General features: G+C 35.7%; 1 protein-coding gene across 1 annotated transcript in view; it reads right to left on the reverse strand.

The window, feature by feature from the left end:
• Tex11 (testis expressed 11) overlaps positions 1-18,990 on the reverse strand; it is a gene marked incomplete at its 5' end in the record, with an annotated part of 374,380 nt that overhangs the window by 344,183 nt on the left and 11,207 nt on the right. The window contains 3 exon segments of the mRNA XM_005401706.1: positions 307-386; positions 4,954-5,035; positions 15,018-15,136. Of these exon segments, the coding sequence (XP_005401763.1) occupies positions 307-386; positions 4,954-5,035; positions 15,018-15,136 (281 nt within the window).

Consider the following 18,990-nt stretch of genomic DNA (forward strand, 5'->3'; position numbering starts at 1 on the left):
ATTCTTCCAAGACTAAATAATACCATTTCCCTTAGGTGGAAAAACTGTTACCCTATCAAGTCAGAGGTGATAAAAGTAAAAAGTAATCCATAAATCCAGAATTACATGTTCAACATTTAGTTCACTTGACCACATAATAATAACCAGAGTACTGCTGACATCTTTAACTGTAATAGATATATTAATGATAAAAGGAACAAGGATAGTACTAAAGGAAATAATCTCTCCCAGTTTTATACTAACTTCATCCATTTTCACAGTAGTAACATCTCATTTCACCTCACTTTCTCCTCAATTGGGGCTTACCAAAATCTGTCTCCAAATAACTTCTTCTAAAGCAATGGAGGTTAAACACATACACACCAACTTACAAGCAACATAATGCACTGCAAAACAATAATTAGGTAACTATTAACACCAAACATTCTCAATATATATATATATATATATATATATATATACATATATAAAGATTAAAAGGATTGAATTAAAGCCAATTTTGTTGTTTAAACAAAGTTTGTTTGTTTGTTTGCTTTTGCGGTGCTGGGTAGGAGCACGGTATCATGGATAATATGTAACTGCTCTACCACTGAGCTGCACACTCAGCCTTAAAGTAAGAATTTTAAAGTCTTTTTAAAATAGTCAGTTGCTGAAAGTAAATGATCTGAAACTTATCAAATCAATCATTTGCTTAATACTTCAGTTAGAGAGATGTGTAATTATCAAACTTTAATTTCTGTAGATGTTAAATCCCAAAGATCAAGTGAAGGTAACTGATTTCCATGTGATGCTTTTGTACGTACCATGCTGACAAAAGAATAATTCCAAGTAGAAATGGAACCTTGAACTATCAATATCTGACAAAATCTCTGGACACCAAGATACTTTTAGATTTTTCTTCTAAAATGTGAAATTGCCAGGCTGGGAGTGGTGACACACACCTATAATCCCAGCACTCTGGAGGCTGAGGCAGGAGGATCGTTGTGAATTCAAGGCTAGCCTGGGCTATGAAGTGAGCTCAACACCAGCCTGAACTGCATAGTGAGACCCTGTCTCAAAAAGACAAAAAATAAAATAAAATAAAATAAATAAATAAAATGTGAAAATTTCTAAATATATCTTTTCTTAGAAGACATAAGTTATTGAAGTATAATTTAGAAAATACAGATGCATTCATGATATAGTTCATTTTCCCTAAAATCAGGAAAGTCTGCATAATTGCAATCTCTTTATTTCTGTAGTTTGTTTTATCATAAAACATATCAAAGTTTTTAAAAATTGGCTTCGCATATAACTGAACTAGTCACCTTTATGTTAGATCTCAGCAGCCACTCCACCTATGCTAACACCATTTCTAAGAAATATTCCATAGTAAGAGAGATTTGCCCCACTGAAATTACAGGGTAATTCAAGCGAGTAGATTTTTGTTGTCCATCATGAAATGTAAAATCTATTTATCTCTTAATAAAGTTAGGTTTTCTTAAAAAAAAAAAACTTTGGTAAAGCAATTTCTAATCAGATATTTACACTGCCCAAATTTTCAGTTTAGAAACAATTTTTAAATACTTTCATTTTGTCAAAATTTACTAGTTTCCAGTATTCTCACAGTCCCGACTGTCTCAATTACCTCCCCTATCTAAAGGTATATTCAGTACCTCACTCTATTTCCTCCCAGCCTCAAACTTACCCATCTTCTCTTCCCACCTTGAAAAAGAAATCAACTAACCCACTGCATCTCAAGCTTTCATCTCGCTTCTCCTCCTGTTACTGCTAAACTTCTTGAATTGAATAGTCTAGCCACTACTTCTTTCCTGCTGCCCACTCATCTCCTTAAACCTCTGGGATCTCGTTTGCATTCTTAACCACTGTACTAAAACTGCACACCAAAAGATCACCATCCCTAACCTCACAGTAAGATTTCACAATGAACGTAATCTTTTTAACATATACTACTCCCTTGTCCTGAAATATCCTGGCTCAATATTGAGCAGTGTCATTGTGTAGGAAATGTTTTAGACTAAGACCTTTGGTCACATTCATAATTCAGCTATTGATACTTATTATCAATATGCCTTCAAGCCAAAGGTAATTGAGGCTACTTTAGCATAAATATGTTTTCCTTCTTACTGTTGCTCTATGCTTGTTTTTTCACCAACATATTCTTGACCTGGCTGTATTATACACATCTTGGTTAGGAGCTTGCTGACTAACTCCTTTGAACATCTGCCTTATTCTGTTCTACATGTCCACAGTCTGATGTTTGAATTGACTTTAGAAAAATAAGGTGGTGTTGTATGCTTTGGAATTTACAGACTGTTATGGTTTGTGTCTGGGTGTCCCCCCAAAGCCTCATGCAGCCATGGGGCAGGCTTTTAGAGTTTGATTGATTATGGGTGTGAGAGCTACACCTGCCCTGGGGTAGATAGTTTGCATATGTAAGGCAGAGGAAGAGGGTGCTTCTGGCCATTTCCTCCCTTGTGTGTGCTTGTGGCTTTTGCTGTGTTCTGTCACCCTGAGCTGGAGCTCTCTGCCATGTGCCACTCTGCCTTCTGACCTGCCAAGTATGGACTGAAAACTCCACAATCTGTAAGTGAAATAAACCTTTCCTTCCTTAATTTTGGGCGTCAGGTATTTTGTCCCAGCAATGAGAGAAAAGTAACCAAGACACAGACATTTTATTTTTATTGTTTATTTAGCTTTAACCCATTCCTTCCCAGACCCTCGAGCACAATGTATGCCTGGGATCTTTCTTCTGGTGTCTTCCCTTGTCCCTTTTACCAGTTCCCTGCCATAACATGGTATGACAACACTTACCGGGTCTGCACTCAATAAATAGGAAAGGAGACTTCTTTAGAATTGTTTATAACTGTTTCTTTTGGTCTCCTATTCTTCTTTTTTGGTTTTTTCCCCCCAGTCCTTAACTGGAAGATGTGAGGTTAAAAATATCATACTCTTTTTTTACATACCAAGGGTTCTTAAAATTTGGTGTGCATGGGAATGTTTGAAAACTTTTTTTCACATTATACACATATTTCATCCTGAACCCAAACAAATGAAAACCACCAATGACAAGGCCTGAGAATCTGTACTTTAACAGGTTTTGCAAATGATTCTGAGTTACAGCATTACTTAAGAACCACTGCTATTTATTTCCCCTACAGCAAACTCAGCTACTCCTGTAGCCTCAACTATCACCTCCACAAGAACACCTGCGAAATCTATAAACCTAGCCCAGATTTTTCTCATAAGCTCCACTCTCACATCCTCAACCTCATTGTCACTTTAAATGCAACAGGTCTAAAGCTAAAATTTACAAGTCATCTTCTACTTCAGGCTTTCCTATTTCTGTTCATCATTTTACAAGTCTTCCACATAATAAAAAAATATAGTTTATAAATTTTGATGACTTTTTCATCACATGACATAATTCAGGCACACGCAGTTTGTTTTTAGGGAGACAAAATATTTTCTAATCAATACATTTTTTTTTTTTTTTTTTTGGTACCGGGAATCAAACTCATGACCTCAGGCTTGCCGGCAAGCACTTATGCCACTGAGCTATATCTCTGGCCCACAATGTATTTTTGAGTAAAGCTCTTAAACTGCAGGCTTTCTGCACTATATCCTGTTCTCCACTGTATCAACCAAATACCATAAACATAACAAATACCCAAATATCTGATCAAGAACTGATACACATAGTGAGAGAGTAAACTGGGAGAGATGCTAAGGCTGCAATACTTATTTCATCTACCACAGCCTCAATATTAAAGAATTAATGCATTCTAGTATCACACAATTCACTTGTGTACTATTTCAGCAACAAATAAACCTTAACCCTTCCTCTTAACTACAGGATCTAAGCTCCTGGGAACACTGATACCAGCACTTAGAGCTAGAGAGAACTGTTTTCTAACCATACTAAAGGAGGGATAAACTCATGAGTAAGTGATAATCAGATGATTATATTAATCAGCAATTACCCTGTATCTACACTGCAGTTGTGCATAGTTTTGTCTATATTCACAAAGATATTTACTAATAAATTTTTTGGCAGTACTAGGGTTTGAACCCAGGACTTCACACTGAGCTACAACCCAGCCCTTTTTGATGTTTCAAGGTAAGGGCTTGCTAAATCGCCAAGTTGCCCAGGCTGAGAGCAAACTTGCTCTCCTCCTACCTCAGCTTCCCAGAGTGCTGAGATTATAGGGGTGTGACATCATGCCTGGTTTAGTAAATTGTATTTGTTACATACACACAAAAGTCATCTGTCTTTACAAAGCCAAGCAGTCAAGAGATTTACCCTTTGATTTTTGACCTCAGTGTATGCTCTATACTTGGGCAATCCGCATTTATAAGTGCATTTGCTGTCACTATCCTTGAAAAACAGGAACTGTTTGCACATTAGACCTTGATCTAGAAGAAGAACTAGAACTTTAACAGACAGCAGATCACATTCAAAGCATCCAAAAAGAAGAGATTAGTTTTTATTTTGTTGTTTTTAGTCTTGATTTTTGCTCTTTCAGGTAGAAGGAACTTCTGGATTTTCTTGGTGATTCATGCCAACATTTACCAAGCTACCTTAGGAAGAAACTACTCTTCACACTTTTTACAATCTAAATCCCCCAAAGGCACTGGTTTTCATTCTGTTATTAGCAAAGAAGGGAAATGACCATTAGAAGTTCTTTCAGAATCCTCAAGATTCTCATCATTTCTTTTCCATAGGAAATGATCCATATCCTTAAACATTTTCCGTAGTTCTCATTTTCCCATCATTTCATCACCTTTGCTGTTCACCTCTAGAATAACCACTGAAAAATCATAAAACCAGGGGAAGCTGTTTGCTTGAGAAACAAATGCTTATGCATTGTTTGGTTTGGTTTAACAAATCTGTAAGAACTGATCAAAACATTATTAAAACTCCTCATAATGAGTCACAAAATGTATATGTACATTTAGCAGGCTGTTCCTCACTTAAAACGGAAACTACTCTCTCGGCAACTCCCCAGTTCCACAGGATTACTGCTATTTCAATCTAAACAAACAGAAACATCTCTTTAATCAGTCAAGACACTGTCCACCTTCAATGATATTCCCTTTCTCTTTTACGCTTATGTAGCTACTGTGGATCATTTCCAGGTCCGCCATAATCTAATCACATTCTACCAATTTTCCAAAAAGTTTACCCACAGTTAAAAACAATTACCTCAGTGTCTGCTGAACACGATTTCTTCATCCTTAAGTATATTATCCTTATTTATACTGCTAGCTTCACCTGATGCGTATCTCTTTGGTTTTTTCATTTGTTTGTTTGTTTGTTTGAGACAGAGTCTAACTATGCAGTTCAGGCTGGCCTTGAGCTCACTCTGTAGCCCAGGCTGGCCTCGAACTCAAACTCACAAGGATCCTCCCGCCTCAGCCTCTTGAGTACTGGGATTACAGGCGTGCACCACCACACCCGGCTCTCCTTTTGTTTTTGTTATCATTTTTATTACTACATATTTGCCATGCATTCATCATAGAGAATTTCTACCTGAACATAATACATCTTGTTTTGGGTTTTTTGGGAGTTTTTTTGTTTTTCTTTGTTTTTCTTCCAGTACCAGGAATCGAACTCGCAACCTTGCGCTTGCCAGGCAGGCACTGTGCCGCTGAGCTAAATCCCCAGCCCCAGCTAAATCCCCAGCTCCCTGAAGATAATACATCTTAATTCTCTTGTTTCCCTTTCTCCACCCATCCCCTCGATGCCTCTTCCCTTCCCAATTTACATTTATTTCCATTTTTTCTTCCATTCTTTTTTTGTTTGTTTGGGTTTTTTTGGTTTTTGGTTTTTTTCCTTTACCAGGAATCGAACTCACGACCTTGCGCTTGCCAGGCAGGCGCTGTGCTGCTGAGCTTAATCCCCAGCCCCCTCGTCCATTCTTTTTTTGACAACTTTTCCCTCCCTTCCCCCATCCCCTTCCTATCTGAACATATTCGTCTACTTCCCAATATCTATCCTCCATTCTGTTCATTATTTATCCTTAGAGTTTCTCATACAAGAAAATGAATGCAATATTTAAACTTGTCTGTCTTATTTTTTTTTTCACTTAAATTATGGTATCTAGGCATGTCCATTTACCTAAAAATGACTCATAGTTATCCCTCTTTGTGGTATAATAGTACTCCATTGTGCATAAATACTATATTTTCTTTATGCATTCATCTTTTGATGGGCATATTTGATGGGCTATACCCAAGATTCAGCTATTGTAAATTGTGCTGCTATAAACATGGGTATGCATATATCACCGTGATATAATGTTTTGAGTCTTTCAAGAAGATACCTAGAAAAGGACTAGCTGGTGAAATGGAACCTCTAGTTTTAGTTTCTGGAAGAATCCACATACTGACCTCCATAGAGACTGTACCAGTTTACTCTCTCATTAATAGTAGAGGAGTGCTCCTTTTTCCTGACAGCCTCACCAGCATTTGTTACTGGTTGATTTCTTGATGACTTGATGATAGCTATTCTTTCTGGAGATAGAATCTCAGTGTTGTTTTAATTGGTATTTCTCAAAGGACTAATGATGTTGAAAAATTTTTATATATTTATTTGCTATTTGTACTTCTTCATCTGACAAGTATCTATTCATCTCAGATACCCACTTTTGGATTGGGTCTCTAACTTCAGAGGGTCTGATTTTTTTAGTTCTTTATATATTCCAGATATTAATCCTTTGTGTAAGAAGTACCTGGTAAAAGTTTTTCCCATTATCTAGGTTCTCTCTTCACTCTGTTTGTGGTGTCTTTTGCTGTGCAAAAGCTTTTCAATCAGATGTGATCCTAATTGTTTTTTCTTTGTAATGTTTTCTGTGCCATCAAGGGTTTATTCATAAAGCCTTTGCCTACAACTATGTCTTTGAGAGTTTCACTTATTGTATCTTCCAGCAGATTTAATGTTTCTGTTTTAATATTGAGTCTTCGATCCACTTCAATTTTCATTTAGTGCATGGTGAGACATATGGGTGTAGGTTTAATCTTCAGCATGTAGAAGACCACTTTTCCCATAGCTATTTATTAAAGAGGCTATCTTTCTTTCAGTGAAGGTGTTTGGCCACTTTGTCAAAGATAAGGTAGCTGAGTATGGTTCAAGTTGTTTCTGCATCTTCTGTTCTGTTACATTGATTGTTGGGTCTTTTTTTTTTCCCAGTACCATGCTGTTTTTATCACAGTAGCTTTGTACTATAACTTCAAATTGGGGATTGTGATGCCTACTGCCTTACTCTTGTTGCTTAGCAGTGTTTTTGGTATTCTGAGTCTCTTCTGATTTCATATATACTTAAGTATTGTTTTCTCTGATTCTGTGAGGTATGCTACTGGTATTTTGATTGAGAATGCATTAAATGTGGATAAAAAATTTAGAAGTATGTCCATTTTCACTATATTGGTTTCACCTGTGCAGGAAAAAGGGAAACCATTTGATTTTCTGATATCCTCTTCAATCTCCTTTCTCAGAGTACTATAGACCTCAATGTGTAGGTCTTTCACTTCCTTTTGTTAGATTGATTCCTAAATATTTCATTTTTCTTCATTCTGTTGTAAAAGATATTATCACCTTAATTTGTCTCTCAGTGAGTTTATTATTGTGTACAAGAATTCTATTGATTTTTGAGTGCTAAGTTTATGTCCTGCTATGCTACCAAATTTGGATATTAAATCTAGGTATCTTTTGATGGAGTCTGGGGGGTTTTCCATGCAGAGTGTCATGACACCAGCAAGTAATGAGAATTTAACTTCTTCCCTTCCAATCCATATTCACTTATTTCTTTCTCTTGTCTAATTGTTCTGACTAATGTTTCTAGAACAATAGTGAGTAGAAACGGTGACAGTGAGCATGCTTGTCTGTTCCTGATTTTAGAGTGAAAGCTTTCAGTTTTTGTCTATTTAATACGTTGTTAGCTGTTGGTTTGTCATAGATGGCTTTTGTCAGACTGAGGAGAAGACTATTTCAATTTTCTGTAGGTTTTTATTAGGAATGAGTGCAGGACTTTGTCAGATGCTTTTTCAGCATCTAATGAGATGCTCGTGTGGTTTTTGTCCGTGGTTCTGTTAATACGCTGCATTACATTTATTTATTGATTTGCATATGTTGAACCATCCCTGCATCCCTGTGATGAATCTTACTTGGTCATGGTGTATAATCTTCTTGATGATTTGCTGCATTCTGTCTGCCAGTATCCTCTTCAGAATTTTTGCATCTATGTTCATTAGGGAAATTGGCTGTAGTTCTTTTTTTCAGTTGGATCCTTCTGTGGGTTGAGTATCAGGATAATGCTTGCTTCTGAGAATGACTTTGGGAATATTGCTTCCCTTTCAATTTCATTAATGAGTTTGAGGTTGTGGCATTAAATCTCTAAATTTTTTGTAGAATTCAGCAGTGAATCCATCAGGACCTGGACTGTTCTTTGTTGGTAACTTTTTAAGTACTTCTCCAACATTATTGACTGATATAAGGTTATTTAGAATTGTTATATGTTCTTGATTCAGCTTTGATAATGGACATGTATCTACGAATTTATCCATTTCTGCATTTTCTATCTTATTAGAGTTCTCAAAGTAGGTACTTATGATCTGGATTTCTGCAGGATCTCTTCTGATTTCACCTTTTTCATTCCTAATTGCATAGGTTTGGGTCTTTTTTTTCTAAAGTTGGTTAAGGGTTTGTCTATTTTACTTAATCTTTCAAAGAACCAACTCTTCAGTTAATTGATTGTGGTTTTTTTCTTAGTCTCAATTGCATTAATTTCTGCTCTAATCTTTATAATGTCCTCCCTCATATGCACTTTGGTTTTCACTTGCTCTGCTTTCTCTAAAAGTTTATGGTTCAATATTAGGTTATTCATTTAAACTTGCTCTGCTTTTATAATATAGGAATTCACTACTATAAATTTCCCTCAAAGGACTGCTTTCATTGCAATTCATAAGTTACAGTATGTTGTACAGGGATTATCTTTTAATTGTAGAAACTGTCTAATTTCTTCTTTAATTTCATTGGTGACTCATTGGTTGGTGGGGGGGTTATTTAATTTCCATATGTTTATGCTTTTTTGTGGCTTTTTTTGCCATTGACTTTCAATTTCATTTCACTATGATCTTGTGGAGAAGGACATTCTCTAGATGTATTGCCACAGGCCTGCCCAAGCCATGGTTGTTGGGTTCTGGAGGAAGTCTAGCAAAAGCATTGTTGGCCCCGGGTACAACACTAGATGCTTTTCTGAGATATGCCCTAAGGAAGATAACATGATGGCTTACTGGTCAAGTCTCATTGCTATGATAATGGAGTTGTACTGGCCTTGCAAAAATAGTTGAGATTGTCTGAATTCCGAATTCCAGGGCTGCCTCCTTTGTTCTCACTGAATAAAAGATTACTGGAGATGGCCATAGGGGCTTGAGTCTGGAAGATGACTAGCCCCCTGAGCCCAGACATATGGCTCTGGAGTTGTTCTTTGGACGAGGGAATCAATACATCCACGGGCACCTCGTTCTGGGGACCTGTTCACCGTGGACAGGGATGGATGAGTAATCCAACATGACCTAATAATATACATGAGATGTTAATTCCTTTGCATTTACTTAAGCATGTTCTATGAACTAGTATTTGGTCTATTTTCGAGAAAGTTCTGGGTGCAGCTGAGAAGAATGTGTACTTTATTGTGGTAGTGTAGAATATTCTAGACATCTACTAAGTCTACTTGTTCAAAGGTTTGATTCAGCTCTGATTTTTCTTTGTTCAGTTTTTGACTAGTTGATCTGTCCATTTGTTTTTCTCTTTTTTTTATTTTAAAGAATAACAGAAGGATAACATAATAATAGGGGGGACTTAGCAAATTACAGACAAAATGGTAGGAAATTATCAATGGTTATCATTTTACATATTATTGTCTACAAAATAGTTTCTCAGGAAAACAAATAGACAAATAATAGTGAGTTACAGACAAAAGAGGTAGGAGATTATCAAGAGTTGTTGTACTATACTTTGGTATCTTCAAAGTGGCTTCTAAAGAAAATAAATAGAGCTATACATGAGTGACCTATTGAAAAATCATTAACTATTCTCAATGGTTGTTGTAGGAAACACATAATAATAAACATAAATCCATTTATGAAATAGGATAGGAACATTACAAACTTTACACAGTTATGGACAGATTAGTAGGAAAATATCAATGGCTGCTGTAATACGTGGTGGTATCTTCAGAGTGGTTTCTCAGGAAGACAGAGATATGCAAGAGGGACCTATTAAGTAGTTACAGCCTAAGGGTTGTCAAAAATAGCATATTACCTCCTCACCAGTGACTCCTTTCACTGAGGTATGATGGCTGGAAGGAAGGCCAGGATTGAAAAGAAGGACTGAGAGACTTGCACCTGTGTCTAGCAACAGGCTGTTTTCTTGTTCCTCCATAGTCATGATTACCCAGGGCTCCTCGATGGAGATGACGGTCTGGCCAGAGGGAGAAGGCAGACCATGCCCCAAGCCCTTTCATTCCTGTTGGACTAACTGGTAGCATGGGTCTGAGCTCTGGGGCCTCCACCTCAGAGGGCAGACCGATCTCCAGTGGTCTCCTTTGCATCCAGGGCATGGCCCATGGGGCCTCTTAGGGCAGTTCCTCTTGAGGTGGCCTGGCTTTTAACAGTGGTAGCAGATGAATGCAGTTGTCGAGTTCTTCTTGGAGCCCCAGGAATCAGACCTGGGATCTGTTTCTCTTAGTGGTGCAGCAAAAGCAGCTGCTTTTTCTCAGTCTCTTTGTTTTCTCTCCTTGGCCTCCTCCTCATCACGGCTAGAGTACTGAGGAGGCAATTCTTACTAACATCTCAAGTGAGCTATCTGGGGTGAAAGCCATTCTTTGTAGCTTTTTCTCTCCAGCTTCCCATTGCTTTGGGACCCCACAACCTGTTAGTGTCCTCTCCCCAGCTGTCAGCACAGTCAGCAGGAATCCTGCCGCAGACTTCTCCGGAGCTCCACCACAGCCTGTACTGGATCTGTCCATTTGTGACAATGGAGTATTGAGATCCCCATTACAATTGTATTAGTGCTTATCTGATTTTTCATATCAGTGTTTGTTTTATATATTTGGGTGTGCCAGCTTTTGGTACATATGTATTTGTAATTATTACCTCTTCCTCTTGGATTGTTCCTTTAACGATATGTAGTGGCCCTTTTTGTCCCTTTTGATGAGATTTGGTTTGAAATTAACTTTCTGCAGATGGAATAGCTACCCTTATTTTTTCAGGTTTCTGTTGCATGAAGTATTGTTTTCCATCCTTTGACTTTCAGTTTATGACTTTCATTTTGAGTTCAATCTCTTTCTTGTGCACAACAAGAAATATGATGTTAATAATAGGTTGGATCTTTTGTCTAATCCATTCTGTTAATCTGTTTCTTTTTACTGGTGAATTGAGAGCATTCACATTGATGGTTGTAACTAATAAGTATTAATTTGTCCTTGTCAACATATTATTTTCTCATTGTTGATTCCTTTTCCTTTCTATTTAATTTCTTGCCTTACCTAGTATATTCATTGTATTGGGATTCTTGGAATTGTTGTCTTTATTTATCTTTCCCTAGAATATCCTTTAGAACTTTTTTGGAGTGCTGGTTTGGTGGTCATGAATTTCTTCAGGTGTTCTTTATTATTTCTCCATGAATTAACATAAATCTGGGTTGGATGTTGTTTTCTTTTAAGGTTTAAAATACTTCACTCCAAGCCCTCCTTGACTTAAGTGTTTATGTTCATCAGTCTTCTGCGATTCTGATGGGTTTTCTTTCATGGGTACTTTCTTTTTTTCTCTAACAGCTTTTAATATTCTTTTCTCGTGTTGAATGTTCTGAAATCTTAAATATTATATGCCTTGGTGTATTTTTTTTCTGAAAATGTCTAAATGGCTAATATGCTTCACTTATTTGTATGTCAAACTCTTTTCCTATGCTTGGAAAGTTTTCTGCTATTACTTCTGTGAACAGATTTTATGCCCCTTGTACTATTTTCTGATTTTTTTCATTGATTCCAATTAATATTATATTAGTCTTCTTTGTATATCTAGCAGCTGGATTGATTTTTCCTGGTCCCTTGCTATTTTTAAAAACTCTCATTTGATGATAGCTAACCACCACCCTGTATTCTAGATCCAACATTCTGTATTCACATTGGTTGACTCTGCTATTTATACTTTCAATAAAATTTTTAATTTCCTGGATATGTTTGAATCACTTTTTTATGGAATCCAATTGTTTCCTGGGTTAGGCATTCATGATTTCCATCACTTTCCTAAGCTTCTCTATTTTCTTAGCTGTATCTACTCTAGATTCACTCACCATGTGCATCATTACAGTCATCATCTCTTTAGTTATCTGTGTAATTATTTGTTTGGGTTTTATCTATAGGCGCATTCATCTGCTTTATTACTTCTGCTGTCACCATTTCAGAAAGTTCAGCTGGGTGGCTTTTAATTTGTTTCACTTCAGTGCTCCCAGGATTTGCCTTGCGAAGCTGGAAGTCTGGGGTTGCATCTTGTTTTTGTGCTTTCTTATTTTCTTTTTTTTGGGGGGGGGGTATTTATTTTCTGCATTCATGTTTGTAAACTACTTATGGTAAGTAGCTTTCTTACTAGTATCAAGACTTCTTTAGAAAAGGACAACTTTTCAGAGATGTCTTTTAAGGATAGCTGGCTTTTGGCTCTTAAGTCTGTCCTGGGCTCTTGCCTCTTGTGTTTAGTAGGGATGAGAGGTTTGCAGCCTATTTGGCATAGCTCCCAGTTCTTTGGCAGTACACTGTAGTATTATGTCCTCCAGACAATCTAAGTATTGGCATATAAGGAAGATTATTTGATCACAGTAACTATGTAACCTTATCTAAAGTAATACAATCAGCAATAATAGTAGCATCAAACACAGACTGAAAAATGAGAAACTGATAACTAATAATTTTCCACTTTTAACCATATGTAGAAGATTTATAGTTATACAAAAAAATCTAACACAAATCAGAAAATTATGTACAATAGATGTCCACCCAATAGAGCAATTAAAAAAGAGAAGAGAAAAAAAGAGATAAGAGGCAAGGTTGAAGCACAAAGGAAGATTACCTAAGCTTCAAGAAACTGGTGAAGAAGACAGGAGGGATGGAAAGAATGAACTAAAACCAGGGACAAAGCACTGCAAACAATTCACCCCCACAAAGAAACAAAAATAATCAGAGAAAAGAAAAAAATGAACACAGACAAAAAGACCAAAAGCAAAAAAGAAAAGGAAGAGGAAGGAGAAGGAGGAGGAGAAAGAGAAGAAGAAAAGGTTCCTCTGTGATTTCAAGCTTGTGGTTATCTTTTGGAGTCTATCGCTGTGTGGCATTGTCCAATTTAAGGTGTGAATCTATTCTTACTTGTAGACAAATGAGGCAGTCAGAACCCAAATCCATGCTGGATAATCCCAGCAAACTGGCAGTAGGATTAGGGAAGGATGCTGGATAATCCTAGCAGGTTTGCAGTAGGATTAGGGCATGGTGTTGGTTCTGGGACTTTAACCCACAGAAGTTCAGGCTGAACCTGATGTCTGGTCATAGGGTTAGGGCCCAGGTTGTTTATCTTATAACATTCTGGATGTCTCTTACTGTCCTGCCCATGGTTCCCTGACCATGGACATTTCCCATGACTGTCTCTCACCCAGTCACTGTGGTAGTGTAACACTGGGAGCCTTGAGATGAAGAAGACCCATGGCTGCTCTGAGTCTGAGGCTCTGTTGCCTCCCCCCCATAAAATGGTGTCTGAGCAAGTATGCTTTCCAGAGGACACGGCAATCACTTGGACTGGAGTCACTCACCAGGTGTGTTAGCACACAGCATCCACTGCTTTCTTCCATTGGTGTGTTCCTCCCTGGCCTTCCTTTTTTCTGCATTGTGGTCTGTCTTTTCAATGTCTCTGTAGGCTTGAATTTTCCCTTTGGGTTCTTCCTGGGTCCCAGGGATCCACCTCTCTCCTTTTCTTCTGCAAATTGTTATTTTCTAGTGTCTGCCTCCTCCCTTTATTTTTAAGTAACTAAAATCCATTTCAGTCTCACCAGTAACATGTTTGTGAGACTACACAAGATTTTACCAACCATCACAGTTTATGTTTGTCTTCCTTTCTTTTTTCTTTCCTGTAATGAGGCAAATCCATGGTTTCCTAATGCTAGACAAGTGCTGTACCACTGAACTATACTCCCAGTCCTCTTTCTTCTTTGGATTCTTATATTCATTAAGTGTTATACAATTTTGCAATTAATCATACTACTTTGTAGAACTGACTTTTTTTTTGTTTGTTTGTTTGGCAGTTTTATTTGGGGGATTGTTTGGTTTTGGTACTGGGGAATGAACCCAGGGCTTTCACACTGAGCTATATCCCCAGCCCCCTTTTCTCTTTTTTTTTTTTTTTTTTTTTTTTTGTTGTTGTTTGTTTGCTTTTGCTTTTGCTTTTGCTTTTGGTTTTTTTGGAACAGAGTCTCATAAAGCTATATTGGCTGGGCTCAAACTTATGATCCTCCTGCCTCAGCCTCCCAGAGTGCTACAATTACTGTCACTGGCTTGTTTTTGTCTTGATTTTGCCCTGGATCCAATGTAGGACCTCCTGCATACTAGCCAAACACTCCACTACTAAGACCAATATGGCATAGCTCTGATTTAAATCTCCCAATGTGCTATGATTAATATGATAGAAGCTATATACTATTATCTTATAATAAACATATTGGTAGCAGTGTAGCTATGAGGAATAACCAAAAATAAAAACAAAACAATTTATGCCACAGTAATGGTATGATTTTTGTGTGTGCTGGGGATTGAATACAGGACCTCATGGATGCTAGGTAAGCAGTCTAACATTGAACTACAACCCCAACCCAATATTTTTGCTTTTCTCCAGTACCATTTTTCTCACCTACAATTCTACATTTTTCAAATGAGCTTCCACTTAAACAGATTGTTTAGCATGGCTGTCATTTCACTTACTATTCTGGGGCTGATTATCATATCCTCACATGATTCCCCAATCCCTCTCAAATGGTATCCCCATACCATAGTTGGTCTAATGATGACTTTCCACATGACACAGTATTTGATTTGTGTAGCTAAAAACACATGAAGTTAATAGTCAACTCTTAAGTTTCTGAGAGGAACAAAGGGTGTGAGGCTTTTAGGAGGGAAATAAATACCTAGACTAAAACATCTTAAAGAAGCTACTTTTTAGGAATTTGGGGAAAAAATCGGCATGTAAAAATCACTATCCTAACAAAGTAGTCCAAAATATATAGGGTTATAATCTTTAAATTTAATAATGTTCTTCATATCATTATTTACAATAGTGAAAATCAAGGAGCAATATAAATATCCAATGAAGAAATATATAGATGAATCATGATAAATCCCCTTGATGGAACATAATTTACCCATTTAAAATAGGGGTCATGGAAACTATGTTTTTAACATGAAGAAATGTTTATTGTATACTCAATGAAGAGGCAAGATACAAAATGGCATATACACAAGTATTGAACATATGTAACTTTTACCTCAAAAAGAGTTATAATAAAATATTGGATTTTAGTAATGTGCATGCCAAAGCATTTAGGGGAAAAAAAATACTAAAATCATCAACTCCCCTTGAAATATATCCAAAAAATAAGATGGGTTGATAGGTAAATGAATATGTGATAAAGCAAACACAGTAAAATATTCACAATTATAATAGCTCTTTTGTAGAGCACTTGTCTAGCATACACAATGCCCTGAGTTCAATGTCCAGTGCAACAAAAAAACAAACAAGAAAAAAATGTTTATATCTGTAGAATTTAACTGGTTGTCACACAGATGTCAATTTTAAAATTTTTCAACTTTTATTTTTTGTGGTACTGGGTATGGAACCCACAAGCTCATGTATGCTAGGCAAGTGCTTTACCACTGAACTACATGCCAAGTTCCTCAATTTTTCTCTTGAAAAAATTTTTTAAATTTTAATAAGTGTTCATTGAAAAGCAACTATATGTCCACTTTGTAGTGACAAACAAAAATAAAACACATCATTTACAAGAGTACTAAAATATAAAATAGTGATAAATCTCACTAAAAAATTTACAAGACCTATATACAGGAAACTAGAAAACATTACAGAAAAATTGAAGATTTCAAGAAACATTTTAAGGTTGTACACTTTAAGACAACAATTTTCCAAAAACTGATCTCATAATCTAATTCTAATGACAATTACAGTTTTTTTAATTGGCAGGATTTTCTAAAATTGATACAAAAATTCAGAAGACTTGAAATAATTAAAACAATTTTGAAAAGGAAGAAAAACTTTGGAAGGCTAACATAACATTATTTCCAGAATTAATATACATTTATAATACCTTGGGGCTGGGGATTTAGCTCAGCGGCACAGCACCTGCCTGGCAAGCGTGAGGTTGTGAGTTCGATTCCTGGTACCAGAAAAAAAAAAAAAAACAAAGAAAAACAAATATAATATCTTATTTACTCTTTCAGCATGATGCTTACACATATGAGTCTGATTTTTTTTTTTTAAATTTTAAACACAATGTTTAGGAAAAAGAAGAAATTATGATGACAAAAATATTACCTTACACTATAATTATAGCTATATAAATTTTAAATATGAAAGTTATTAAAGAAAATACATTAAAATGATAGCAGCTATATTGATGTGATTATAGGTGATATTTTTCTCCATTTTAAAAACATTTTGTAAAGTATATTACTTAATTATTTTAAACAATTTTGTACTTTTCCATATTGTATTAGAAAGGGTAGGGCAGATTATTATTATAAATATTTCATAGTCACAAAAATGCATAATTTGTTCAATGGATGAGTATTAAGCAGCCAAGATGTTGCAGGTTTTGTAGTAGGTTTATATAAATCTGTAATAATAAACACCAAATATATGCAACAAACACAAGTAAATAGTATGGAGATTAGGCTTTCTAGAAAGAAAACAAATTTAAGACATTTCCAAAATCAAGTAAGTCTTCTTATAAAATTAGACCAGACTCTTGGCACTAAATCTTAAACTATCTTTTCATTAACAGGTAAACACAAAGAGAAAAGACTATAATTTAAGGAAACTTATTAAGGAATCTGCTAAGACATTAGAACTACTAAGTTCAGCAATGTTATGGAGTACAAAACCAATATACAAAAATCTATTGTATTTCTCTACACTTTCAAGTTATAATGTGAAAATTAAATTAAGAAAATAATTACATTTACAAAAGCAACACAAAGAATAATCAGGAATAAACCTATCAAAATAAGTGCAAAACTTATACTTTAAAATTAAAAATTAAAGAAGACAACGTATGGAAAAGACACCACTTTCAGGAATCAGAAGACTTACTACTGTTAAGAAACCAGTACTCCTGAACTGACCTGCAGATTCAACAGTAGTCCTGATCAAAATTCCATCTGACTTCATTGCACAGGTTGATTAGCTGATTCTACAATTCATATGGAATGCAAAGTACCAAAAATACTCAAAACAGTCTTGTAAAACAAGGATGAAATTGGGGGCTCATGTTTTCCAATTTTAAAACATACTACAAAGCTACAGTAATCAAACAATGTGGTAGTGGCATAAAGATAGACATATGGATCAATGCAATAGAAGAGTCTGAAAATAAACCCTCATATCTCAGGTCAAGGTTGCTAAGACAAATGGAGAAAAGTCTTTAACAAATGGTGCTAGGACAACGGGATATCCATATGCAAAAGAATGAAGTTAAACCCTTTTTATATACCATGCACAAAAATAAATTCAAAGTAGATCATTGACTGAAATGTAAGAAATAAAGGGATAAAGCTCTTTTTTAAAGAAAATTACTTACAGTACTTTATTTTTTATTGGTACATATTTGCAGTGCATGTTTATCTTCTTTGTGTGAAGTTGATACATGTACATAATACTCTTAATTCCTTTTTCATGCCCTTTATCTGCCTTCTTTCTCCTTTCTCTCCATCTCTCGATCCACTACTCTGTTAAGATTCTGCTACCCTATTAAGATCTATCTCCCTATTTTCTATTGCCAATATTTTATTTTGCTCTTTATTTATAATTTGGGTTTCTCATACAAAAGAAATCATACAATATTTAATCTTGAGTGCCATTAATTTCATTCAACATTATGCTCTCAAGGTGCATCCTTTTTTCTACAAATGACTCAAATTTATCTTTCTATATGGCACAGTACTACTGCATTGTGTATAAATACCACATTTTCTTTATCCATTCATATATTGATTGATATATAAGCTGCTTCCAAGATTTAACTATTATGAATTGTCCTGCTACAAATATAGGTATGCATATATCACTATAATATGATGTCTTTAACCTTTTTGGAAGATTACCAGAAGGGGAATAGTTGAGTCAAATGACATTTCTACTTTTCCCTTTCTGAGGAATCTCCATTCTAATTTTCATAGTCGTTGTATGAGTTTCCATTTACATCAACAATGTAGAAGTTTCGTTTTTCCCTGTAGCCTTGCCAGTATTTGCTATTATTTGATTTTTTGATGCTAGCATTTCTTTCTGGGGTAAGGTGGAATTCCAGTGTTGCTTAATTTGCATATCTCTAATGTCCAACAATGCTGAGCACTTCATGTGCTATTTGTATTTATTCTGTGAGGTGTCTATTCATTTCATATGCCATTTTATGACTGGGTCTTTTATGTTGGGGGGAGTCTAATTTTTTAGCTCTTTATGTATTCTAGACTTTAGTCCTCTGTAGAATATCTGGCAAAAGAAAATATAGGGGTAAATCTTCATAACCCTGGGATAGGAAAAGCATTCTTAGATATATAACTAAAAGCACAATGAATGACAGAAAAAAAAGGAAATTAAATTTCATCAAAACTCAAATTTTTTTCTTTAAAAGATACCATCAAGAAAGTAGAAAGACAACTCAGCCCA

Source organism: Chinchilla lanigera, unplaced genomic scaffold (assembly GCF_000276665.1).
Source record: "Chinchilla lanigera isolate Chin_1 unplaced genomic scaffold, ChiLan1.0 scaffold00074, whole genome shotgun sequence".
In the NCBI taxonomy this organism is placed as follows: domain Eukaryota; kingdom Metazoa; phylum Chordata; class Mammalia; order Rodentia; family Chinchillidae; genus Chinchilla; species Chinchilla lanigera.